Source organism: Homarus americanus, unplaced genomic scaffold, assembly GCF_018991925.1.
Source record: "Homarus americanus isolate GMGI-L3 unplaced genomic scaffold, GMGI_Hamer_2.0 scaffold24523, whole genome shotgun sequence".
Classification (NCBI taxonomy): domain Eukaryota; kingdom Metazoa; phylum Arthropoda; class Malacostraca; order Decapoda; family Nephropidae; genus Homarus; species Homarus americanus.
In genome coordinates, this window is record NW_024744357.1 from 5952166 (window position 1) to 5979301 (window position 27136).

General features: G+C 40.5%; 2 protein-coding genes across 5 annotated transcripts; one reads left to right on the plus strand and one right to left on the minus strand.

Moving 5' to 3' along the window:
* Positions 1-224: 224 nt before the first annotated feature.
* LOC121877871 (cell division cycle protein 23 homolog) lies at positions 225-8113 on the minus strand. 4 transcript variants are annotated; one of them, XM_042383798.1, is made up of 13 exons: positions 7927-8113; positions 6786-6929; positions 5063-5175; positions 4756-4849; positions 4167-4341; positions 3846-4023; positions 3098-3277; positions 2449-2613; positions 2035-2129; positions 1652-1803; positions 1362-1444; positions 855-923; positions 225-512 (listed from the first exon to the last, which is right to left on the minus strand). In XM_042383798.1, exons 1-13 carry the CDS (start codon positions 8097-8099, stop codon positions 505-507), a joined length of 1629 nt encoding a protein of 542 aa, XP_042239732.1. In that variant the 5' UTR covers positions 8100-8113; the 3' UTR covers positions 225-504. The 4 variants fall into 4 exon arrangements, with proteins under 4 accessions (XP_042239732.1, XP_042239731.1, XP_042239730.1 ...); XM_042383797.1 differs by having other exon boundaries at positions 225-509; positions 1255-1444; XM_042383796.1 differs by having other exon boundaries at positions 1255-1444.
* Positions 8114-8658: 545 nt separating this feature from the next.
* Positions 8659-21791, plus strand: LOC121877874. Its single transcript, XM_042383804.1, has 10 exons — positions 8659-8704; positions 10299-11056; positions 15425-15651; positions 16293-16496; positions 17242-17429; positions 17685-17768; positions 18133-18237; positions 19924-20000; positions 20194-20325; positions 20571-21791. Exons 2-10 carry the CDS (start codon positions 10638-10640, stop codon positions 20719-20721), a joined length of 1587 nt encoding a protein of 528 aa, XP_042239738.1. The 5' UTR covers positions 8659-8704; positions 10299-10637; the 3' UTR covers positions 20722-21791.
* The last annotated feature ends 5345 nt before the right edge of the window (positions 21792-27136 follow it).

Here is a 27136-nt window from a genome sequence, read left to right on the forward strand (position 1 = left end):
AGTTGGCGCATCAATCGCTTTGATGTGTGAAACAAGAGCGTGGCCAGGAGGGTTGACGGAAGATAGTTAAATAGGGAGGAAACGATTGTAACTTGGGTGGGGTATAAGCATAACTACACCGTTAAAGCGAATGATCGTAACATGATATGCCTTAACTCAGGGGCGGCCTGTATAATGTATATTAATCCTTGCAAGGTTGTAAGTTGCACTAAAAAGTCCTCATAAAATTTTGTAATAGAGTATAATTTATAAAGGAATCAATGTACATAAAATAAAATCAGATTGTGTTATGAATAAGAAACAGCAGAATAAAGAGGTTTACATGAAAAACACATAAATACACACTGTATATAAAAGAGAGAAAGCAAGTAACAAAAGTACTGGACTTGAAGTTTGTGCTATGGTGTATATGTAAGGCTAAGGGGAGGCAATCTCGTCGAGGCTGACCGATCTCCCCCTAAGGCAACGCGAGGCCGCACCCGACTCGCCAAGACGCTGCCACAATCATCCTGCTGCAAAAAAAAAAGTGAGTGTTAATTGTTTTGAACTGATAATATATAAATAAATGACTTTCCTTCCTGCTCTACAGAAGGAAGTAAATTCTGTCCAGAGAAAATGATACATATACATAATTAATCCAGTACAGCTAGAACTAAGTAATCCAGATCAGGGGTAAAATAGTGCTGAGATACACAGGATAACTCAACTGTACTGTACCCTAGTCATGTGTACAGTAGTTACCATGACAAAGCCAACTGAGCAACTTTTGGGATTTAACTTGCAGGTAGGATTCATAAAGTTGCTCTTCCAAACTGTATAATCTACTACAGGTGGAATTCACATGAAACACTCACTGTATTTTGCTCGGTGTGTTGTCTTCTGTTGGCGATCTCCCTCAACATGGTTTTGCCACTTTCTCGAGTCTGTTAGGAAATTGTTAGCTTCATTATACCAAAGATATTTTAAAATGTTCATTCAAATAAAGATACTGAAAAAAAATGTATAAAGTTGTATACAATCAACTGGATAATATTTGCAGAAGGCAGTTTTATTACATATTGAAGCACAGTTTGGTCACCATGAATGAATGAGAAATCATAAACATAACGGGAAAATTTGTGAAGGAACTGAAAGATTCTCTGCCTGTCCTCTTACCGTATACAGCATTAAGTAACACAAAGCAATGTCTCTGTCACTCACTTATATAATCTAGGAAACTATGTCCGTTGTGTGGGATAATCACAATATACTTACTTCCATGAACAGTGTACATTTTTGAGCATATTCATAAGCAAAATCAAGCACGCTCTTTTGGAGGCAATGATTAGCTAGGAACTGATAAGCTTGCCCTCGATCCTCACTTAGGCCGGCATCTTCAGTCTCCTGGAGGTAGCGCTCAAAGAGAACAGCTGCTCTTTCTCCTTCTCCTAAGCGATTGTATAACCTACAAGACAGTTTAATATCATCAGGTGTGTGTCTTGATGACTCATTACGTTTTTCCCCCAAACACGCCAATTAATACATTACGGTATAGACATTCACTGTAGGTGGTAATTTTATGATAAAAAAGATAGAAAACTAATTTTCACAAAACAAGAATTATTATATTTTTCAGCATAAATCATTGAGTAAAATATATTAATTAACTTACTTAGCCAGCCTCAACAACGCGATACCTTCAATGTCACCGACGCTGTGAGCTTTAAGGAAACACTTCTTGGCTTCCTCCCACTTCTCTAACTTCTCGTAACTTTCGCCAAGTGCCACCAACATACGGGAGTCATTCGGTCTCAGCTTCTGGGCCTGGAGGGGGAGGTACTGTAATCACTTCCTCTTTGTAAAGTGTATAGCTATTCCCTACAGTACTTCATAACCACCACAAATAACACACATACTGTACAGCATCAGGTTGTACATATATTATTTCCTCTTTATCCATTTATACCAAAAGAGAAGGAAGAAAAGATGATGAGAGTAAAGAAATAGAAAGAAAAAGAGAAAAAATATAAGAGAGCTCTTAGTATACTTCCTCACCTGTTTAAAGTAGTACAAACAATACGCTGGCAACTTGAGGATCTCGTAGGTTTGGCCTAAACCGTACCAGGCACGGTAGTCTCGTCTGTTCACCTCTGATGGTTATGTAAAGCACATCAAATACATATACAGTACAGTACATATCACCTCATCCACCATCCTAGGCCATAAACAGTTAATTTTCACACGAGTACAAGCAGCAGTATGCCCCAAAACAATACATACAATGTCTTTCACGAACATCAATTAAATCTTCACTGGTTCAAAGTTATGGTACTTTAAATGCATTTTTCTGTTTTTCATGTACTGTACAGCACTTGTCCTACTTCAGTTCTGTGCTTATTATAAATGCTCTGTAAAGTTCCTAAAAGAATGAAAAAATAACGTTGTGAAATACTTCCTCGTCCCACATACCAATAGCCTGGCGGTAGCACTGTATGGCAGCATTTGTGTTCTTCATTTCCATGTACTCGTGACCCATCAGAGTCCAGGCCGCCAGGTAGTGTGGATTAAGTCTCAGAGCACGTTGGAAATACTGTACAGCCTTCTCGTGCTGAGACCTCAAGCTGTAGTAATTACCTGAAATAAATTGCATAACCATATTATTAAACAACAAGAAGCTGAAGAGAAAAAAAATTATATTACTCGCAGAAGAGTATTGAGAGTACTGTACTGACAAAGTTTTGTGTAGAAGTAAGCTGAGATGGTGAGGGTTTGTGGAGAGAGTAGATGAGACCAGTTGGGTTATGAGATGTACTGTATAAGTCTAAATGTATAGAGAGCTGGAGGGGAAAGCCAGGGGTAGGCTGTTAGAGGCAATGCAGTTCAGAAAGCCATCATCATGTAACAACAGGCAACTCATGTAAGTGTGGAAAATGGTCATAAAATTATGACAACAGCACAAAGGAATATTTCACCAGAACATAACTTTCTTCACAACATGAGACACAGTACAGTATAATGCTAACATCAACTTGGATAACAAATCAATTATAAGTTTATGTCTTCTAATGCGAGGTTTGATTTCTAAGATAAAATTACGGTTGATACAGTCGCCACTCACCGATAACACAGCACGTTTCCACTCGATACTTGTCCACCTGTACAACTCGGTGGGCAAGGTGTGAGAGCTCCACACGCATTTCTTTTACGTACAACAAATTAGAATAAGTATCCAAGTTGTCCAGCCGGAATGGATCTATGGCCTCCAGTTCCTTGAAGATCGTCACTGCTTGATCCACATCTACGGAAAACCGATAAATTTCATGAAAAAGAAGAGCTGAAACTTAGTCTGGAAAAACGACACTAAACTGGTGATACAAATTGGTCAGATAGCAGTTTCAGATGCTATAGTTTACTCACAACCTGGGGATTCATAACATAACTTACTTGTTAGTTTTTACCGGTACATCATTAACTACCATGAAAATAAAACTAATGATATAACTGGAGTAACAGATGAGGCCACACACTGTACTGACACCCCACGAGTGATGATGTATTGTGCACCCTCTACATGGCAAATATCTTGTTAGGTAGCCTATACAGTGATTATATATTTACATTGGAATATTCCCCTTGTTCACTGCATACACAACCCTTTATACAAATCTACTATTTATTGTAGACAATTTCCAAAATGATGTAGCTAGTTACATGGTAGACAGTCAAGCTTTATCGTGCAAAACAAAAGCATTCACACTATATTATCAGGTGAACTACATGTACTATACTATACCTCTAACACTCTCAATGACACCATAACATGTATCAACAGTAAATACTAATATATAGATAATGCCTGTTATTACCTCTCTGGTTGTGGTGTGTGATAGCAACTTGGGCCATGATGTATGTTGAATGCAAGAGACCAGCATCTTGTAAGCCAGTATAGATCTCTAGGGCTTCATCATTTAGCTGCAGCTCCAGGTACGTGTGAGCATGGAACAACTTGCGCATCCAGTGGTCCGGTAGTTTTAGTGTGCTGAGCTGTGGAGAAATTTTAGAGTGGAGTACTGTATATCTGTAACCTCTGTCTAATGAATTTATATGGAGAGAGAAGTACATTATACGGAGGTTTTACCGTACTAGCAAGCATAGAATAAATTTTCAGTAATGTATGTAACACTGACCATTTCTCTGTCAGAGATGAGAGCTGCTAGTTCCAGCCATGCACCCCAGTGTAAGGGCTGCAGGTGCAAGGCTTGACACAACACCTCCACAGCCTGTCGAGTGAGGTCAAGTCGTTTCAGCACTACTCCATACAGCCACAGGAGCCAGGCATCCATATCAGTGTCTCCCGGGTCTCTACAAAGAAGTGAAGGGGTGACATGATCAGTGTAGGAGGGGGCGTTGAAGCTAGCTCAGGAGCCATAAAACATTGATGGTGATGGGGGGGGGGGGCCCTCCCATTAATGAATGAGTCTGGTGTTCGGAGGTTTTACAGTATACCGACATAGGTGGGATAACTACAGTGAAATATTTTGATACCTTAAGAAATAGAATAAGATCATAAAACTTGAGAATGAATCACTAAACTTGCTTACTCCCAATAAATGCTCCATCTCTCTCTTTGTCCCTTTAACTCCCTCATTCTTACTTATTCCTTCTCCCTCTTTATCCGGCTCAATGCCTGGATAGGTTATGGGTAAATACAATCATCACAATAAAAGAGATAAATGTAAAGTCAATCCAAGCTGAGTCCATGATGACACTACTGACCTGGAGGTAGACCCAGTTGAGTGGAGTGTGTACACCTTGGAGAGCTCTGTGTGTAACTCCTTCAGGTAGATGCCCTTGTGCTGATCATTGGTGACTGTCAGTGAAAAATAAACTGTTGTAATTTATACTCGTCATCCATAGGAGAAACACCAACAAAAATATACCAATAATGTTAGATACTGAGCCTGAAGTAAGTACCATATATATATTTGGAATGATACAAAATTCTTCCTAATATACACACACTAAAACATCATAATGATATTAGAAACAAATTTTATCTTCAGGGTGACTCGACTAAACCTACCCAGTGTGTCCACAATATCATCGTTCTTTTTCTTCTCCCCAGAGAGGTACCTGGAGTACAGGTGGAGAAATCGTCCAAGGTCTGTGGTGCAGTGTTCAGTGAAGTAAGCACATCTGTCACACAACCAAAAGTAATAAACTGTAGTGTAGTGAACAGTACATTTTATACGATGAAAATAATATGTCTTAGAGTATCATTACTGTAGTTTTCATGCCATAAAAGTATATTAATAAAAGACCATAATGCTCTCGACTCATTATTAAAAATATATTTGCTCACCGCATCTTCACTCTTAGCTTAACCTGATGGAAAAACAGTGGTGGGTACAGCTAAACGAAAAGTTAGCTCCGCTAATCTGCTAACTAAAAAGTTAACTTCGTTAACGCTAAACAGCTAAAAGAATTAGCGGAAGCTAACGCTAACTGCTAACTTTTATTATATGAATTTAGCTTCGGTTTGTTTGTTTTTTGGCTCTAAAACCCATAAAAACAGACCTAGAGAGCTGAAATTTCATATGTTGTCTTGTAGCTTAGACATAGCTTTCCAAAAAGGTATAGCATGCCAAGATCAGATGATGATCAAGGTGTACACAAATAATTAAATGAACAAATGAAATTAAACATTAGTTTACATTCAAGTTTCAACATACATTTTATAATCTATATTTACTGTACGAAAAGACAAAAAGTATTAAACGAATCCAAAAACTATAGTACAGTACTGTATAGCATCATGCCAAGATCAGATGATGATCAACTTATCAAGGTGTACACTGTATACAATTTCACAAATAATTAATTTGCATTCTCATACAACCTATCGGCCTTATTCGTTATTCATGTAAATATGCAATACCAACCACATACACATTATACCAGTGCATTTTTATATAACTTATTGTTGGTTTTAGTCATGTAAATAAACAGAAAACTCTAAACTTTAATGAAAAGTAAGTTTTTAGAAAATTTTGTTTGGCGCACACCTTGGATGACATCCTGGTTATGAACTTATGCAGTACTTAGCATAACCAAATATATTGACACAAAAAATCCTAATTAAATTAACAAATAAATGAGAAATGAAATTATACATTAGTTTACAATTACATTCTATGATTCTTTCAACATACACTGACAGTCTTTATTTACTGTAAAAAAAAAAGCATTAAACTTTAATAATTGGCGTCGACAAATCAAGTCTTGTCACGTTTACATGTACTAACACGCAGTCAGCCAAGCGTGCCTGACTGGCTGTTGGAGACACGCGTCGCGGCGTCACACGCTTACATCAGACAGGAACAAACATGTATAAATTTTGTTAGCGGACTTAAAGTTAGTGGAACTAAATTTAGCGGAAGCTAATTGGTCCGCTAATGGTTTCCAAAGTTAGCGAAAACGCTAATCCGCTAACGAGAAAGTTAGCTTCACTAATTAGTGGAACCGTGCCCACCACGGTGGAAAAAGGTTTATGAAGTGTCTCAAGAAAACTAGTTTTAAACTGCATCAATATAGCACAGTAACCAAAAGGGTCCAAAGTGCAGCAGTAAAGACCTACAGTCCAAACTCCCATAGTCTTAGAACATCCTAAATTCAAATACAGTACTTACACATTTAGGATTCCCGTCAAAATAACGCACCCTGTAATAATTACAACAGCCATAAGAATTAGTCAAAATCTCTTATACAACTGCCTAATGCAGAGTAAACCTTAGTGCTGTGTGTACCTGTCATACTCCTTAAGGTCCAGGTAGGATTTGGCCAAGTGGTAATGGTCGAGTTCGTCCCCCAGCAGGTCGTGGAGAGACAGGAGTGATGGCAACTGCTCCTCAAGCTGAACATCACGCACACACACTAGAAGTTCACTCAACCTGAGGCACAAGTAAGGAGATATTTAATGTGTCACCAATGTTCATCACTAAGTCCCAAGGCCCTGCACCACTGTACTATAGCCGGGTCAACATAAAAACAGTTGGATACATTTTTAGCTTTGTGAAATCTACCGTACTCTTTAGCTGTGTCTGTTAGTACAGTACAGTATTTTATATTTGGGTAATATTGCAGGAGATGGCTAACACCAGAAGGCAGTGTTCTATTTCATTAATTTTTTCCACACATATACTTATAGTATGTATTTTAAAAGAGGCGACATTTACTAGAACATGACCTAACCAACTCAATAACCCTACCTAACTTCTTATGCTCGGACCGAGTGGGTCAGTTGTAAACAAATAGAGGAGACGATAACACACGCTGACTCGGCAGATTTTTCTGAGGCGCATTTACGGTAAATAATTAATTTCTTCACGTACAAATCACATTGACATTATTTTAGTGTCATATGATCAGTTTTTCGCCGTGTTTTACTCATCCTTCATGCCCTGCCCACTACAGGTGATTAGATAGAGAAAACAAACAAAAATACTTATAATTAAATTAAAAAGTTGTCACGTTTTTTAAAATACTTTACCCGGTACTATAATGATAAGAACATATCTGGAAAAAATGAACGAAATTGAACAGTAGTTGCTTCCATATTTCCAAGAGTTTATGTAATTCTTTAGTTATAATATATCACTACGTATAGTAATTATTATAGATGTTGTAAGTATTAAATATTTACTGTAATGTACTGCTAGTATTTCATTTTATGTTTACTATTGGCTTATAATCACTGTTTATACCAAAAAAATTAACATTAAAAGCATATTTTATGGCACTTAAGATGTTTTAGTGTTACAAGTGGGCGTGTTACTGCGGTATCTATCAATATTAACCCCTGAACAAACTATGGACCACTACAGAGACCAATTAGGACCAAAAATAGTTAAGAAATCTCACATAAACATAAACCACCACCTGACTCACCACTTGGTCGTCTGCAGGAGTCCCCGTTGATAACACTGTTCCCTGGCCACTATCAGGTCCCTCTTCACTTCTCGCAGGAATTCAATGTCTTTTAAGGGTGAACTCGACCTCCTGCCAGACACATCACCAAATCTCCCCGACGACTTGTCACACAGGCCCTCGTAGCCCGCCATGGTCAGTTTGTAAACATCTATGTGACTACGAGCCTAAACTAGGTGTTAGATAAGACCACTATTACTTTAATAAAATCCTAATCAAACTTCATATTAATACCATCTAATAATACAAAAAATGGTAAGATTTAATTCACTTCAATTAAGGATAGCCAAAGAAAATCATTTATTATTTAAGGGTGATGGTGGGGATATGGACTAAAATATTTCAGTGAGGTTTTTAAAAAAAGAATTATACCTCAGAGGTCATTAGCACACAATGAAATTATTTACTATGTCAAATTGTCTATCAAAGCCAAATAAAACTGCTTGTCTTCCATACCAATATGCATTAATCCATGTTAGAGATCGGTATAAAGATGAAGAAGCATGTTCTTATCTTTACATTTAAAGATACGATTCTCAAGTTAGTTTAATTGTGGTGCTGTTTAAAGTTAAAAAAAAATGGCTGGAATAATATCAATGAACAGTACCCATAAACAGTAAGCTGAAGGGATCATGTTAATCGTTCGTCTGGCAGCCACGACAGCAGGACCCACCATCCAGACTCGTCCTGTTAACTCGTGTCAGTCTAGTACTTGTGGTTGTGCTGTGAGGTAATACTAGTAGGTGTCTTAACTTGCATTATTACAGTATTATTATAGTAGTAATCTGTAAACCTATACTAAACTACTTATTCTACATGTATCATAGACCATTGTATATTAATTTCATTTTCATTGTTAAACAGTGAGTGACTTTCTGGGATTGTTTTTTGATATTGCTAAAGTTATGAAGCACCACAGTTGTTTTAGATACTATTAAGTTTTACGAAATACATAAACAGTAGTGTAGATTGTCAAGTAATGTCATTGTTCCAAATTATCTGAAGAAGCGTAAGTAAACTCGATTCACTTTGATATAATGTCATAAAGGGCATTCCAGACCTTTATAGAATAGGTAGTGCAGATTTGTTATTAATTTATGGTCATTTATAGTATTTTACAAGTCTTGTGAATGTTGATATTGAAATTGGATCCACAACTAAAATTTAAAGCGTCCAGATCATTTCTATTTGCTTCACGTTTCTTGCAAGTGAGGGTACATTTATGCCTCTAACTGGTTGACGTGAGCTAATACACAAAAAAATTAATTCTAAAAATAGCATAAAAATCACACCCAGATAATCTTAACTTATTCTGTGTGAACGTAGGAAATTTGGACCTTTATCCATCAGTGTGCTTTCTTCATCCATAACTAGAAGGTAATTATTGATGACTACACCGCCGCTTAAATGAATAATTACGACAATACGAGGAACTATATAAATTTATAGGCAGGTATAAATAATAAAACCTAGATTGTAGATGTATTTGTACGCCGTCACCTGGTTATGCTAGGTTATTATACTCATGTTTTTCATTACTGGAGAACGAAAGTCATCTTGGTGATATCTTTGGCACGGTGTTAACTAAAGAAAGATCCCGATATTACACAAAGAACAGGGAAAAGAATGCAGGAGAACGAGGTGAAACTCGAGCAAGAATGACAAAATAACTATGATTTCTGTCAGTTACGGAGATATAGTATATGATAATAGGGTAATTATACCAATAAATCGTAATTACACATACTAGCTCGAGATAAGTGACAGAGACAGCTGGGGGCTCAAAGCTTGGTAAGTAATGTCGGCAGGAGGGAAGAGACGGTGGTCATTTACACGGAACAGATTAAATACACGTTCTTACATATGCAAGTACTTCAGATCCGGACTCCCATAATACACAAATTTGTTCGCCAAAATTTGCATAAGGTAAAAGTATTGGCATCACAAACAACGTAACAAGAGGAGGGGCTGGTGAGGCAGGACACCTCAAGCGCCGGCCGTCATCTGCCAGACTGTCTGTGTTCACTGTGCCAGGAGCCAGAGCCGAGATGACACTCCACCAAACATAACTCGGGGAAACTTTGAGGTACTGGGATTTGGTGTCTTTGTCGCCTGTAAAAAATCGTTCGATGGTATATTTTTTTCTTGTGTGATAGTTCATCCTAGTTCGTACCAATTTGGTTACTGAAGTGGGTGGGTGGGGTAGTGGTGAGCGCGTCCTCTGGGCAGCTCCAGCCTATTTACACATGACTCCGATCAGTCTATTTTATATACGTAATTTAATATTGTAAAAGACACGTTTATGCTCAGATAGATATATATTTATTTTTCAGGGTTGTATCAAGGAAGAGTGGAGCCAGCAACGTCTCCCAGCAGCTGATACCATGGGTGGTGGGAGGAGATGACACCTAGTCACCTCACCCAGCTTACCTGCTCCGCCTCACACCTGGGCACAGACACGACTCTCCTGGGCTGTTCTCACCCCCAGGAACAGAGAACACCCATTCATGCAAGCTTCATTGTATTCTGGGACACCGATATCTCTCGTCTTCAGTCTGCCTTCATGGTGGTGGAGTCTAGAAATGGCAAGTTTTCACCTTTCTTGTCAACAAACTTTCATACGAGGATAGTCCTTAAACGGGGTTATCCACAAGCACACAGTGTCCCCGACGATGGCAGTGGCACGAACTTACGCCAGAATCATTCGGAAATACACGACTTCCACCCTGCTGTGTGTTGTGGTGATGCTGGGAGTGTGGGCCTACAACCTATCTACCCCTCTGTCTCCTTACCTCCGCCCCACCCCCGCATTCTTCCTGGGTAATGGGGGTATAGGTTATGAAGAGCTGGGTGACGGAGGCTGGGGTGGGAGGTCCGGTGCAGATAACGTGGGAAGTGGTCCTTTTGTAGAAACCTTTACGAGGGAAACGGAAAGTGCTGACGGCGGAAACAGTGGTAATGATAGTGACAGTAATAAAAATAGTAACGACAACACCAGAAATAAAAGCAGTAAATATAGCAACAGTAAGATCCACAGGAGCAGCAACAAAACGATTAACAGCAATAGCACAGACTCGCCACACCGACAACAGTAAGTGTCCTGTGTTTTGTTGGTGGGGGTGGAGAAGGGAGGGGCTGGCGGGGTTTTATTATGCTTGACGGTCTTGGAGGTGACCGTAGCTAAGCCACCATTCTCATTTAAAGGGTTAAATCATTACGCCTTTCCCCCTGATCCCGGCCACCATGCATTATATTGTAGAACGGCTAGGCTGACACGAATGGGCGAAAATAAACCTTGTGTTTATTTTAAGAGTTAGACAACCAGGATATGAGTACTTAGAATCCATCATGAATTTGAGAGGTAAATTTGTAAGGAGTGATAGAATAATAACAGACACGGGCGCCAATAACTCAGGGTGGAATTACTGTACATGTTGGTGGCGCACGTAATATTTTTGACAAATAGAAAACGCCTCTTGATGACCCGCTGAACTTTAGGTCAAGCGGAAGAGACCGTCAACCCCCGGCCCGTCTGTCCACTAGCGGTTATCCCCCTCACCCCTCAGCTACGTGGGGCGAATCTGAACCCCCCTCCCCCCCTGAGGATTTAGCAGGAGGTTGGTGTCGTCATATTTGTAAGCAAGGGGAGGAGGTCACTCACACATGCTTCTTCCTCGCTCATACAATCTTTTCTCTAGCCTTTATAATCATAACTCGTCTCTACTACTCTCTCTTCTCTACTGTGTATTCTCTCATTCTTCCTCTCTCTCCCTTTTCCGTCACATCTCTCCCATCCCCCGCCCCAGCTCCGTCCTGTAGTGTGTGTCAGGAGGGTCGGTGGTTAGAAGGTATGGCGAGCGTCTCGTTTATTAGCCATCTGTGGCCACTGAGGTAGGTACGGTATGTGTGTGTGTGTGAGACGGACTCGGAGAAAAACGTGATAGGAGAAAGAGAATAAAGGGATTACCTGAAGAATTTCATCCTAGTTTATTTCGTGTAAAGATTAAACTTAAACTCACCTCACCTGTCACCTCATCCCCCCCAAGTAGCGTTAGGAAGATTAACCTTTACGTAAAATAAACTAGAGTGAAGATTCTTCGGGCAGGTGATCCGAATAAATTAAAAATGAGAGGATGAAAGTGGCAAAGAAAGAGGGGAACAAGAAAAGACAAAGAAAAAGGTGGTGCAAATCTCTCTATGCCTTTCTGTCGCTTTCTCCGTCTGCATGTAAGGGAGAATTACACTCACGTAGGAGGTAAACGAAGAGAGCTTATCCGGGAACATAAATTAGTTGAATAACCACAAATTGCAACTAAACTGTCTGAGGACTCGCCAAGACGTATTACAAGTCTAGGCTGGTATCAGTGTTGCAGACAATCACACTCCAAGCACAATTGTTCTTGTTTATCTTTAATGTTTTTTGTTTCGGGTATATTATTATTACGTACTATTATTTTTATTATTATTACTCTTATTTCTGTATTATTATTACTGTATTGTTACCATTATTAATATATTATTACTCTTATTATTGTATTACTATTATTACTGTCTTATTATCATTACTATTATTACTGTATTATCATCATTACTATATTATTATTGTTACTGTTATTAATATTATTACTACACAAAGGCAAGATCTGGGGAGTAGATTTGTCAGGTGGGAGGAAACACACTGCTCGAGAAGATAGGCACCCATGTTAACAGTGCCTGAGCGAGCATTTGAAACCAACTCCCAGCTTTCCCACCACCAGACGCCAGTGGAACTCATTCCTAGGCAGGTGCACGAACGCGACAAGTTACGCTCATTTACCACAGCTATAAAAGAAACCTTACAGTTAGGCGTCGTACATGGCAGGCTACAAACGTCAGGGAGTTGTATTATCAGTTGTCTTTACGGCGAAATTGGTTGTGACTTCTCGCTTCAGAAAATTCACCTTATGGTGATTATTTCCTTTTATCTCCTCCATTATGAGTACCAAACTGTGCTCCATACTCGTCTACATGGAGATGAGGACAAGGTACTGTTAGGTGTAATGTTTACGGTCTCTGTTATTATTAGGCACCAGAAATTATTAATTGGCACACTATTGTTTTAAATTATTGTGCGTTTCCTGTTCTTATAAATACCATATAGATTTTCTTAAATTATTGTGTGGGAATCCGCGTGATCAGTATCGCTTCCGAGGTGGCTATAGAGGGCAATAATATAATTCTATTGTCATTTATACTCGGTAAAACGCATAGTACAATGGTTTATATTTTTTTCTAAAATACTGTTGCTGTTATGCTCTGGGGATACTACATATCTGGGAGCACCTGAAGAATCTCCACTCCAGCTTATTTCACCTAAAGATTAACCATGGACTAGGTCTTGAGGTATCATCCAAGCCTATGACCACCTGAGGTTACATTAAGGTCAGGGGGAGCATGTATACTATCAAGGCTGTCTTAGCACAAGTTGACCTCGTAAAACAAACTGAATGGAAAGATATATTTAAAAAGTGTTGATTACTCATTTTTGGTTTGTATTCATTACCATTCTCGTACAATGTATCTTATCCTGTGGTCCCGAGATGATATCAACGTCGCTGGTCACTAATGGAGGTTAGTTCCTCCGGCAGCAGCCACCCAGTGGAATTTGGGGTAAAAAAAGGAGTGTTGGAGCTAAAGCAACTGTTTATAAGCATCTTGTACATGATACTACAAAGTAGGTTAGGTAAACGTGTGGAAAATAAGGAGTCTATGCAAACATCATGCCGCCAATTTCGTGTCCGTTCGATTAAACATTCAACTCGGGAAATACGGAGGCATGGTGAGCAGTACGACAGTTTGGGCCCCCGTGCACTTGGGTAACGGGATCATGAGATTGTCGGCGATTAGGTTAATTAGTTTTTGTGTGAATGAACTTAATAACGTCAGTCAAAATTACAGTAACAAGTTTCTTCTTCATTTCAGTTTGAGCTTTCTTAGGTAATACAAAGATTAGTTCTGACACGATTGTTTAATGAAAAAACAAATGGAATACGATTGTAATCTCACTAGTGCGTGTATATTTGGGTAATGCACGAGATCCGTTGACGAGCGGGGTTACCTCTTAATGAATAATACACAAGGTGGATGATGTATTGGTTAGCCGCGACCTACATTCCAACATCTACCCACCGTCCCTCACCCTTATGTTTACCCTGCCTACACTTTTTTTAGTTTAGCAAATTTATTGGCAAAGCTTGTAGTACAGTTTGCCTATTCTGAGTAATTCAGTCAGGTCTTGACACTGAGGGTGGTATCACTTCTCACTGTCACGCAGGACAGAGGTTCACACACAAAGAAGGAAATACATCATATTCATTAGCAGTATATATAGGTCAGTGGTTCACATACTGTACATTGGATATATAGGTCAGTGGTTCACATACTGTACATTGGAGTCATATTCTAATTGAAGACTAATCAGTAATGAGTGTGGGCTAGCAAATTTGGGATAAACAGCAAGAATGTCCTCAAGCACCCCTGATTCAATGTAGTAGTTACATCACATTGTCTGGTTCTCTCCTTATGCTGGCCATACCGGTAACTCTTGTCACAAAATTTTTCATATTTACTAATGCTACAACTGCCAGGGCTCTCTGCATTTCTCACTTCTTCTAGATCAGAGTTCATGATTCTGCTTGAATGTTTTTAATTACAGCATTGGACAAGCCAAGGTCACTGTCAACGTTTTCTTTCTTACATGCCTCATTGGCCAGTTTATCAGCACGGTCATGATACCTGATTCCAACATGGGACGGAATCCACACAAATTCGATACGAAAGTTGTTCACATTGGCAATTATCACCTGCCTACCCTGAACAAACAGCCCTAATTGTACACATTTTTTTTTACAAGAATGAAGAATTGTTTTGATTATTCTAAGTAGTTGAGGCAGGTCTTGGCACTGAGGATGCTGTCATTGTTTCTTACTGTGGCAGAGTACGAGGATATGGGTAAACGGATACATTAGTTCTTCCTTGTACCCGATTTACTCCCAAATAATAACCAATAATATAAATCTCAATGGAAATAAACATTTAAGTCTTTTGTGGTTCCCTTGGTTGAATCGACTAGTGTTCACAATATATGTATGTTAACAATGTCTCCTTTTGTAATAATGATGATAATGGTAGATATAATGATAAATTAATAGAATGATGGTGATTGATAATTGAAAACCAGTCGTGAAACGGTGGGAGTTAAAGTGGTCTGGCGGGAGTTGTTAAAGAGTTAATTGGTATTTTTGTTTGTACATAGAGTAGTGATGTAATGTATCCCCAGTAAGCTAATTATCCGTCATTTGATCTTTGCTACTGAAATGATATATTGCTTGGCAGTTGTTGGTGTCATATATATAATGGTCTATAGATCTGCTTGTGTGTTCCCTCACTGCCAATTCACCTCACCACATTATCCTTCCAGACGGCGGCTGCGGCTGGACCCCTACAGGAGGTGGATGCGGTTATGGGGTGGTGATGGTGGGGAATGTGGCCAGCTGAAAGTCATGTTTGGGCTGGAAGGTTCTCTGCCCACCTGTGCTTTGGCCTCCTACCCCGGTTCAGGCAACACCTGGACCAGACACCTGCTGCAGGCAGCCTCTGGTGTCTTCACCGGCTCCACCTACCGAGACCACCTTCTTTATATGAACGGTCAGGGCCTCTTACTTTAGGTGCTTCCCTCAGTAATAAGCTTGGTTGTGTGCCATCATAACCGTTTGGTAGGATCACCAGACACACTATCAATATGTAATTTATTCTCATACACAGGCTCCTAAAATACTACTGTACGGTACATTATTTATTAAATTTAAGTCCCTGATATGTCCCCTTGATCTATAACTTATCCTTTATTAAGTTAAGTTGCTTTTACTCGGCAGGTACACTGGCACACACATGGATGGACTAGCCCACCATATGCACCACAACTATCATACAGTATTATGATTTTATCGAGAGTTAATAATTTACCGATGTGTTAATTTTTTATTAAGTTAGTTACAGATAATACCCGGTTTTGATAAATTAGTAATGAGATTTGGATAATTTTTTTAATGTGTACCGAATTATTTATTACACATATACAGGTATTGTGTTTAAATCTTTGATTGTTTGTGGTAATTACATACCTGGCGACGCAACAGCTGAGGTCATATGCCACCGAATTAATAACTTGGTGGACTGTAACTGGCCAATTAGAGCTTTTAAACAATTCAAACTACATTTTTATATTTATTTTATTCCTGTCAATTACACCAGTCTGTCAGGTTGTTTAAGTAAGGTGTATGTTGCAGGGTTTTATGGGGAGTTGGATCCGTGGGCTTCTGGGACGACCCTCACGCAGAAGACACATGAATGTAATCCCGACCTCATCAAAGCCTTCAACGGCACGGGCGTCCTGCTGCTGAGGAACCCTTACCGTGCCATACTCTCCTACCACAACTTCCTCTTCGGTGGCCACATAGGCTATGCTCCCATCTCTAACTACCGGAGGAAAGGTGTGGCTTCTTGTTTATTTCACTGTCAAGGTCTGGCCATCATGAGTTGTATGTAGCAACGGTACACTACATTACAGAGAAAGAATTCCTTTGAATTATCATATAAGGCTTCTACAAAATCACTGATACTATTAAATGAAGAAAACTTGCCTAATATTCTTTGAGAAGAACATATTACTAGGATAATTTTGTCGGTATTCAGTCGATGGTGTTGATCCTGAGTGTATTGGAGAGTATTATAGGTAATGTTTGATGAGAGTGCCATACTGTAGTCCAGCCTTGGCACTAACTTTAGGACATTTCTCCCTAGAACATACAAATTTTCTTCCCTTGAGAAACATACAAATAAATACAAGAGGAATACATTTTGCATAATTTCACTTGTACGATTTTTTGTTTTAAATCTCTTAAGGAACAGCCTCAGTCCACCATGATTTCTTTGTGAGCCGGAGAGTTGGTTTGTTTCATTGTTTTTAGATATATCCACATATTATAATTTATAGATAAGTGGTGAAATGATAAATTAATATAGAAAAAATATTAAAGTAAACCTTCATATAAGGAACTTCTCACTCCATATAATCTGTTAGTTGGAGGTTTCACATCTAGCGGACCCTTGATATAATGGACTTTCATCTTTATGTAGTTTCGTTAGTTGGGGGGGTTTCACATCTAATATACCCTCTATATAAAGGAACTTTCCTCTCCCTGTAGTCTGTTAAATAGAGGTTTTACTGTACCACAGATTGGAGTGCATTCGTTCACTTACAAGCCAGATCTTGGCTAGAGATGGCCACCAACTGGATAACTGAGGCTAAGTCACTGCAGGTGCTACACTATGAACACCTGCTGGAGGACCTCATGACGCCCCTCTCCAGCGTCCTCGACTTCTTTGGCCTCCCCCGTGAGCTCGGGAGACTCCAGTGCCTTCAGGTAACATAGTCAGTCAGCCAGAACTTAAATATTTTGCTTTAGCCTTGTTGATGATGCTGCCCGTGTGTGTTTAGGGTGATCGATGAGTTACATAATGAATACTGTGACTCCTCTTGTCTCGGTAGGGTTGTCAAAGTCCGTTGTCATATTTTTTCACCACAATTTTGTATAGAAAATTTTTTGAGTGACTGAACCTCATAGTAAGATGTTAGTACTATAATATGTGACCCTGACATATGCCCTGTAACCCCCAAGAAACACGAGGAACTGACCTTCAAGAGGAGGGAGGAGTTCATCCCTGATAACCTGGAGATCTTCAGCATCACAAACCGAGACAAGGTACCGCACATCACTCTCCTCCCTCACTTACTCTTGTCACTGTCTCATGCTTGACTTACATTTATGCTATCATGTTTATCTTGATACATTTTCCATATTTTAACTTTAAGCTTAGAGTAAAATAAATATTATTCACCCCTCTTAACTTGACATTAGTTTGACCATCCAGAGTGTGCGACTCCTGATAAAATGAAAGTATTTATATTACTCACTGCATCAGTTTAAGTGTAGTGTTTTTTATCTCAATTATCTTAACTACTCTCTGGATTTCTGTCACAAACAGTTAACCAGAACTGACATCCATTAAATAAAAAAAAAGTTTGAGTAACATGATTCACAAGGTAGTGGTGGTGATTATCATCAGATCGACCGTGTGGTGCGCTATGTGGACTACCTCCTGAGAAAGAACAACCATCCCCCGCTGCCCATCCACCTCTATGAGTTCTACAACAACACTTCCCCGACCCAGGTACTGCTGTTATTGTCCTTGTTGTTGCCGTTAGTGTTCCTGTTACTGTGTTTACTTTGACTCTAGGAATATGCCGAGTGCACATTTTTATATATTTATTTATTTTTTAATGTAGGGGGAGGTCAGTTGTCCCCTCTTTCTGTGGAAGGTTGAGATACCAAGAGTGAGGCAATGGGTTAAGTAAGGAAGGAAGAATTGTTACTGCTTTGAGTTTTGTTACTGTACCTGGCAACTTGATGTGTTTATTGCTTATTCAACCATCTATCGGTGGTCAGGTGAAGTGCTATGCAGTATGTAAGGAGGCTTTATCTCCACTCATTGTCTGGAACTGCTTGAAACTCGGGTATTTTATTACTGTATGTAGTCGCCCCTCTGGCTACTATACAGTCTTACACTATATTCCATAAATCACCCTCTATGCCCTAATCATATCACTGTGTATTCCTTAGTACACCATACATGATCCACCTTTGTAGACTCAAGTTATGAACACTTGAGTCTTTAACTTTTGTTTTATCCTCTTTACTACGGATCGGCTCGTTAGCCGCTTGGACAATTGGTCACGTCTCTGTTACGCACTGTTGGCAAGTACTGGGCATGCACTGGCTCCTGAATGTACCTGAACCTGCTCCAGCGTTGGTCAAGTCTGGTCTTGAAAGAGCTCACACTCGGTGCCGTCACAACACATTCTGGTAGATTGTTCCAAGAATTCACAACTCTCAATCTGAAAAAGTTTGCCCTCACAGCTTTCTGGACCTGCGGCTTCTTCAATCTTGAGCTGTGACCCCTTGTGGGGCGAGCGTCCGCCAGCTCCAAGTAAGGACACTCGACTCAGTAGTGCCCCCTGAGATGCTTATACACCTCAACTAGGTCGCCCCTTGCCTGTCTGTAGTATAAGCTAGGCAATTTCAGGCACTCCAATCTCTCAGGGTAGTTGGTGTGCCGAAGTGCAGGCACCAGTCTGGTGGCCCTCCTTTGAACATTTTCAACCAACTGACAGTCCCTAGCATATCACGGGGACCAGATGGGGTGACAGTACTCCAGATGTGGCAGCACTTCACTCTTGAAGATCGTTATGAGGGACGGACCGTCTAGATATCTGAACGACCTTCTTATAAGACCCAATAATTTATTTGCCCGATTTACCTTCTTCTCACAATGGCCCGAGAACTTCAGCTCATTGTCAACACACACACACCTAGGTCCTTCTCACATTCAGTCTCAAATAGTGCAGTTTCTTCATTCCATTGGGACATATGAAACGCCTCCTTACCGTTGGTACGCCCCAGGTGCATCCTCTTACACTTCGTGACATTGAATCTCAGCAGCCATCTCTTCGACCATTCTTGGAGCTGAAAAATTAAGGATTTGGATGAATTTGAATTGATGGAATCCATTACAGTACTGTACATCATGTGGAACAGAGGAGCTGCTCTGTGCTGAATAAAATCATTAGGTGTTGGTCAAGAAAAATAAAAATGACTTCCAGTAGTGAAGAGGCTAAGAGCAGGTACTGTAGTGGATTCTAAAGTGGTCGGCGGTCGATGAATTTCAGAATGAATACCGCACCTTCTGTTGTCTCAGTTGGGTTGCCAAAATCCTTCGTCCGTTGTGTCATGTTGTCTAATACAATTTTGTAAGGATAGTTTTTTGATTGACTGTACATGTTCGATATTTTCTCTTCAGGTGATTACGCTGCCGTGCCTCGCCGGGGAGAACACCTTTGTGTGTGATGAACGGATAGATCGTCTGAATCTGGCAAAGTATGTTCTCTATTATCTCACACCTTGACACTTTCTGATGAATTAATTATTTGAATGGATATGACATAAAATAAACAAAATTTAGATATATAAAAACACTGACAACATACAATCGGACAGACATCATGTTGACCGTTTCACAGAGAGAGTTTTCAGGAATTTATTTATTTTTAGTTTTATGTTTTCATCTCAGAAGGAGGAGAACGACCGCCAGGAGGACGAGGACACAAACAAACACGACAGCAGCAGGCCAGGTGGTGGAGGCAGCACCAGGGGGCCGGGATGAGCAGATTAACCGACAGGAGAAGCAGGACTCACTGGAGAGGTGAGAGGGAAGGGGAGGGAGGTACTGGGCATGTACTGTACAAGTTCTTAACTGTATCTGAACATGTGCCACTGTGTAAGAGACATACAGTCAAACCTCCATATAAAGGACTTTCACATCTAACAGACTTTCCTCTCTATATAGTCTGTAAAATAGAGGTCTCACCACGGACATATATACTTTTATAAACTGTGTATGGATTTAAGAAGACAACTCCCTTATGTTGGGTGCGATGTTTCCTTCAGGTTTGCCAGCACGAAGGTGGGATGGATGGTGACGAAGATGTTCACCGGCATCATGAAGTACGCTACCACTGACCCCATCGTCAGTATCGTCGGTCACCCGGGATCTCGGGAACTCCTTCTACAGCCTCTTCTTCAGGATCCTGTACAGTAGTCAGCGCTGGCCATTATTACAACCTGAATGGTTCTCGCCCGCTGATCAGAGTAATGCACATCTGGTAGCTGATCAGAGTAATGCACTTCTGGTAGCTGATCAGAGAGTACAGTAATGGACTTTTGGTAGCTGATCAGATATGACACGTCTGGTAGATGATCAAAGAGTAGTGCACTTGAGGTAGATGATCAGACTCGACACACTTCATGTTAAGGACTAGGAGGTAGGGTTAATGGTTCCTCCAGTACTGTACTTGCAGCCTGCCAGCCACAGAGTCAGCTTTAAGCAAGACCAGTACCGTAGTTGGTCTTAAAACTTGAAGAATTCCAGAAGGTGAATTTTAGGGGAAGACTTGTGGTTTATCTGGGAATTATTATTTACTTGAAAGAGATACAGATACAAGTTTTCATACTGCAGTAGTTGGAGGTGTTGACGAAACAGTAGTAATGTGTGTGTATCTCTCACTACCGTGTCCTGGGTTTAAGACAGACAGCTTCTTCCTGTACCTACACAGGATCATAAAGGTGGAGGATGAATTTATTCCAAGCCATAGAGCCTGACAGTAGCATCACATCAGGCCTTAACCTAACCTTGAACTGTTATGACTCTGATGGTGGTATTCTAGAAAGAGAGAATAAGTGTTCCATGTATTCATTAATGTATAATGTACTTAGGAGTGAGTAACAGCTAGAGGTAAGCAGTCTGTGACAGTACAATTGTGATTCTACAGATGTGTTTGTGAACCCATGAAAAATGTGAACAATATATGTATACTTCTGAAAGTCCCAGCAGTGCTTATGGTGAACAAACTTTGTGTTCGTTATTCTGAACTGCCGTAGCAAAATACTCGAACTGCTGGTCTACTCCATGATTGACAGTTGTATTTCATCTGGATTTGGTGGGATGCCAACAGAGGTGTAGACAAACTTTATGGTTAAGTGATGGTGTTTGAGTCATTGTTCATATTTTTGTGTCTTGGTTAAATTTATTTATTTATTTATTTATTCTTGTGTATGACCTGTATTGGTATTTTTTATTTATGTATACAGTTAACCCTCACTTTACCCGGTTAATGTAACCCGCAGGGTCCCGCGGAAAGTGAGGAACGCGTAAAGGGAATAACATAACATATGGGATTAATTGAAATAGAGTCCGGGCCGACCCCCAAACTCCACTTTTTGACGACACACAACTATGTTGTAGTAAAAATTTTATCTTAACTTTATGATGGTATGAAAAAACAAGTAATATAGAAGAGGTTAGGTTAGGAAAAATAAAGGTTAACATAGGAAAAATAAAGGTTAGGTTAGGAAAACTAAAAGTTATGTGGAACACTTACGTTAGTAGAAGAGATGGGTCGGCATACGGGGATGGAGGCTGGTTCCGAGGCAGAGGGCAGATTACTGGCCCTCAGGTGAATCACCATTACTAGGTGAATCACCATCACTGTCACTTACAGTTGTCAGGGCTTCCCTGACAAATCCCTCAAAGTCATCTTCACTGTCACTATCACTGGCTTGGGCTGGCTGTGGTGGGTTGCGGGCGAAGAACTCGGTTATGCTTTTTTGACGGCTGGTGTTTATGTTGTCTTGATACACCGTGATGTACGGCTCCATAGCCTGCACCAGCCGGGTATGGAAGACTTCATAGCGGTCATCGTCATTGTCGCGGGAAAGGAAGGACTTCATTTTCTCTGCACACTCCATGGCACCCTTAATATCACTATGAGTTAAACTGTGTTCTTCGGAGAATGACGCACCTTCTTCCTCCTCTTCACTGACGTGATCTTCTTCCAACATCTCGTCGGCAGTCACTTCAGGATCTCTGATCACTTCCAGAATGTCGTCGTTGGTGGTCTCGGAGAAGCCTGGAACTGTAACAGTCTGCGCAGCTTCTCTGGCAAGGTCCACTGCTACTGCAACAGTCTGAACCTCACCAGTCATAGATTGACTCCTCCTCTCACCTGGTATTCCATGCAACACATGTCTCCATGCGTGACGAATTGTAGCAATAGACAGCTGATCCCATGACTCCACCAAGAAGTCCACAGCTTCCTTGATGTTAAATACTCTCCAGCAGCACGGTCAGCACTCGCTTCTTCACCACCAATGTTTATATTGGTAATCTTGTTCCGGATCTTAAACCTCTGTAACCACCCAGAGGAAGCATTAAAGGGTTTGGGCTCTGTAATTCCCATTTTTCGTGCCACTGCGATGTACAGTTCACGTGCGTAGTCCTTAACAGAGCGCGTGTCGACCGCCATGTTCCGTCGCGCCTGACGCACCAAGTACCTCGCAAGTAATTTTTCTGTCTTGAGAAGCACCTGGTTGTGAAAATACTTGATCATAGAAGCACCTGTAGACTTTGTGATCTTCATGTGCTCCTTTATCTTGGCTGCATCCTTCTTTATTGTTCGAATCGTAGATTCATTCACACCATGCTGGCGCGCCAAATCAACCTGCCTTGTTCCTTTCTCCAACTCTTGGATGATGGTATACTTCACCTCGTAGCTTAAGGAACGTCGTGTCTTCTTTGGCTTAGTGCCGCTGGGTCCAGGTAAGGAAAGGTTTCTCTCTGGGGGTGGTGGTCCGGCGGAAGCCATTTTAGAGAACAATGGATGCACGTTTACACGGTCTGGCATGGAGGGATGAAACTGGCACGGCTAGGTCAAGGATGGTCTTTCCTCCCTCCCTCCCTCCCGCGGGTGGACACGTCATAATACTTTAAGCCAATTACAGCTAGCAGCAGAGGGGGGTAGGGATGCATGGCCAATCACAGTCCGATACGTCATATGACGTCAGTGATAACGCAACAAAGACACACACTGCGCAACCTTACCGCGCGGCTTGCCCAAGCGGAGGGAGAGGCGAGGAGCCGGACACTCTCCGCGTAATGGGGTTCACGTACCGCGTAATGTGAGCACATTAGGTTCTGGCAAGGCACCGCGTAAACGTGGAAACGCGGAATGTGGGACCGCGTGAAGTGAGGGTTAACTGTACTGTAAACTTTTTAGTCTTTGTGAAGGTTAAGAAGAAACAAAACGGGTACTTTATTGTGTAAGTAAAGTGATTATTATATTATTTTACTTTATCCTTTTCACCTCTCGTCGGCCTGGTAGTTGGTGTCTGTACATTATATTTACGTTAGATTGCTAACATTCCCGAGGTAGCGGGAAAAACTACTACATTCTAACGTGGTTCGTGGATGATGGCGGCGTCTCCTAGGCAGACCCAACATGTGGAGGGAATTAAAGAATTAGCAAAGGTAAAGTTTTTAGAATTTTAGACCGACGTTAATCATACGGATCCTTGCAGCGATTTGCCCAGGCTAACCGTACAGTCACTGGGGTCACGACCAAATCTCGTCAAGTTGTTTCTCGTGGTGGCCGAGAGTTGAAAGATTCTCAAGAAACTTAACTTAACTTTACCTGGAGTGAGAGACAATGTGATGAGCATAATGTCTCGGCCACCATGGGACAACAACGAGATCTGGTCGTGACCCAATGACTCCTACCATACGGATCCGTACTATTAACCACGTTGGTAATTTAATTCACCGAGGTGGTGGAGGCCATTGCTTACTTAACTGCTGTTTTCTAAGGATATGCAAATTCGTTTTCCTAACTTCACATAAACTCTCCAACACTAGTTTAAAGAGACCCTGTGGGACGAGCGTGGCAATAAGGAGGTTCCGCTTTTTTACCTTGAAAATTTTGAACCATTGTCACTCAATCCAGTGCTATCATGAGTCATTTCCCGATGGCTTCTTGATATTTCTGTAAGTATTGAGACTCGAATTAATCCTTCGGTAACGTTTTAGGGCATCCAACATCAGCTGTGTTGGGATACTTGTCTCAAAACACATTCTGGTTGTTTATCATCAACACCTGGGACAATAAAATGTTACACCTTGATTAGTGGGTTTATTTGTAACTACTAGTTGGTGTTAATAAAGTAACTGTTATGTCTTACTGTTAACGTTATTACAGGCAAAGAGTTTCGGTATTAAATGAATGACAATGTAAACCTATACTATATACTGTAATGTACTGTACTGGAGATGCTTAGCTTTCCACATGATGAAAGTACAGAACAAGTCAGTCAACTATATAACATAATTATTTTGAGTAAAGTTATGAAAAACATAATTAACATTGCTGCTGTGCTACTAAACTGTTGTCCACACTGACTAACACAAGAATGGCAGGAATCAATAGATAAAAACATTATATTACTGTGTGCTTGTAACTTATAACCTAGAGTACCTTTTAATATGTGCACACAGCCGCTGGTCATGTTTATTTCAAGCTATGCTGCACAGAACCATCTCTCAAGTCTAAACAATGGTGCTTCTATGTACAGTCAACTATACTAAAGTCCGTTCACCTCTTCCCCCCCCCCCCCTGAACCACGAACCCATAGATTCAATAAAGGGTGAAATAGGAACCGAGTCTGTATGGGTAGAAATCACGGAAGGAAGAGAAAAACTAATTATGGGAGTGATTTACAGGCCCCCAAGTCTTAGGAAAGAAGCAGCTCAGCCCATATGGCAGGAAATGAGTAGGGCAGCAAAATATAACAACCTGTGCATTATGGGGGATTTCAACTTCAGAAATATTGACTGGGACAACATTGTAGGTGACTATGAATCTGAAGACTTCCTAGACGCAGTACAGGACAATTTTTTGAAACAACTAATTACAGAACCTACTAGAGGTGACAATATATTAGACCTAGTATTAACAAATAAAGAAAATATTATCAGAGATATCACAGTAGGGGAAGAACTAGGTAACAGTGATCACAGAGAAATCAGGTTCACCCTAAATTGGGAAACGAAAAACAATGACAATATGGTCAGAGTCCCAAACTTTCGGTTGGCGGATTATCAGGGGTTAAGAAGGTACCTAGGTGAGGTCACCTGGGAACAGTCACGTCAGTCCCCAGTAGAAAGGGGTGAGGTCATAGATGACACAACAATTGATCATGACTATAATATATTCACTAGTATACTACATAAAGCACAAGAACAGAATATACCATACTGAAAAATTAGGTCAAATAAGAATGAGCCAAGGTGGATGGCCAGAAAACTTAAACATGACATAGGAATAGTGTAGGGAACAGATTAGCGGACCCCTCGTAAATTTATTTACAAAATCATTAGACACCGGAGTTGTGCCAGACTTGTGGAAACAGGCAAATGTAGTAGCCATATTAAAAAAGGGAGACAGAGCATCAGCGTCAAATTACCGGCCGGTCAGTTTGACGTCAGAAGTGGGGAAATTTCTTGAATCAATTATAGCAGATAGCATCCAATCGTATTTAGAGAAAAGCAAATTAATCTGACTCTCGACATGGGTTTACAAAGGGAAAATCTTGTCTAACAAATCTGCTGACGTTTTTTAGGCAAGTCTTCGAAGTAGTAGATAACGACGAAAATTACGATGTTATTTACTTAGACTTTAGCAAAGCATTTGACAGAGTACCGCATCAGAGGCGTCTAAGAAAAATTAAGTTTCATGGTATCGAGGGGAAAGTTTTAAATTGGATAAAATCATGGCTCACCGAAAGAACGCAGAGGGTCAGCGTAGGTGGTGTTAAATCTGAGTGGGGCCGTGTAACCAGTGGGGTTCCCCAGGGGTCAGTACTAGGCCCACTCTTGTTCATAATCTACATAAACGATCTAGATACTGGGATCAGCAGTGACATAAGCAAGTTTGCGGATGACACCAAAATAGGGCGGCAGATTAATTCAGGGCAGGATGCAAATGTATTACAGGAGGATCTAAATAAACTGCAGGGGTGGTCTGAAAAATGGCAAATGAAATTCAACACCAGCAAGTGCGGCGTACTTAATATTGGAAGAACAAATACTGTCAATGTATACAGCCTTAACAACGTCAACCTAGAAAACAGTGCGTTAATGTTCGAAATAAGGCAAACAGAGTATTGGGTTTTATATCTAGAAGTGTAAGTAATAAGAGTGCAGAGGTCTTATTGCAACTATATGTTGCGCTAGTCAGGTCGCACCTCGATTATGCGGTTCAGTTCTGGTGCCCTTATTATAGAATGGATATCAATTCACTAGAGTCGGTGCAGCGAAGAATGACGAAAATGATTCCGGGACTTAGAAACCTTCTATATCAGGATAGGTTAAAGAAACTAAACTTGCATTCCCTAGAACGACGAAGAGGAGATATGATAGAAGTATTTAAGTGGGTGAAAGGAATCAATAAAAGGGATATAGATAAAGTTCTTATAATATCCGAGCAGGATAGGACTCGGAGCAACGGATTTAAGTTGGATAAGTTTAGGTTTAGGAGGGAGATAGGAAGGAACTGGTTCACAAATAGGGTGGTGGACGAGTGGAACAAGCTTAGCAACTTTGTAGTAAGTGCTGGAACGCTGGAAAG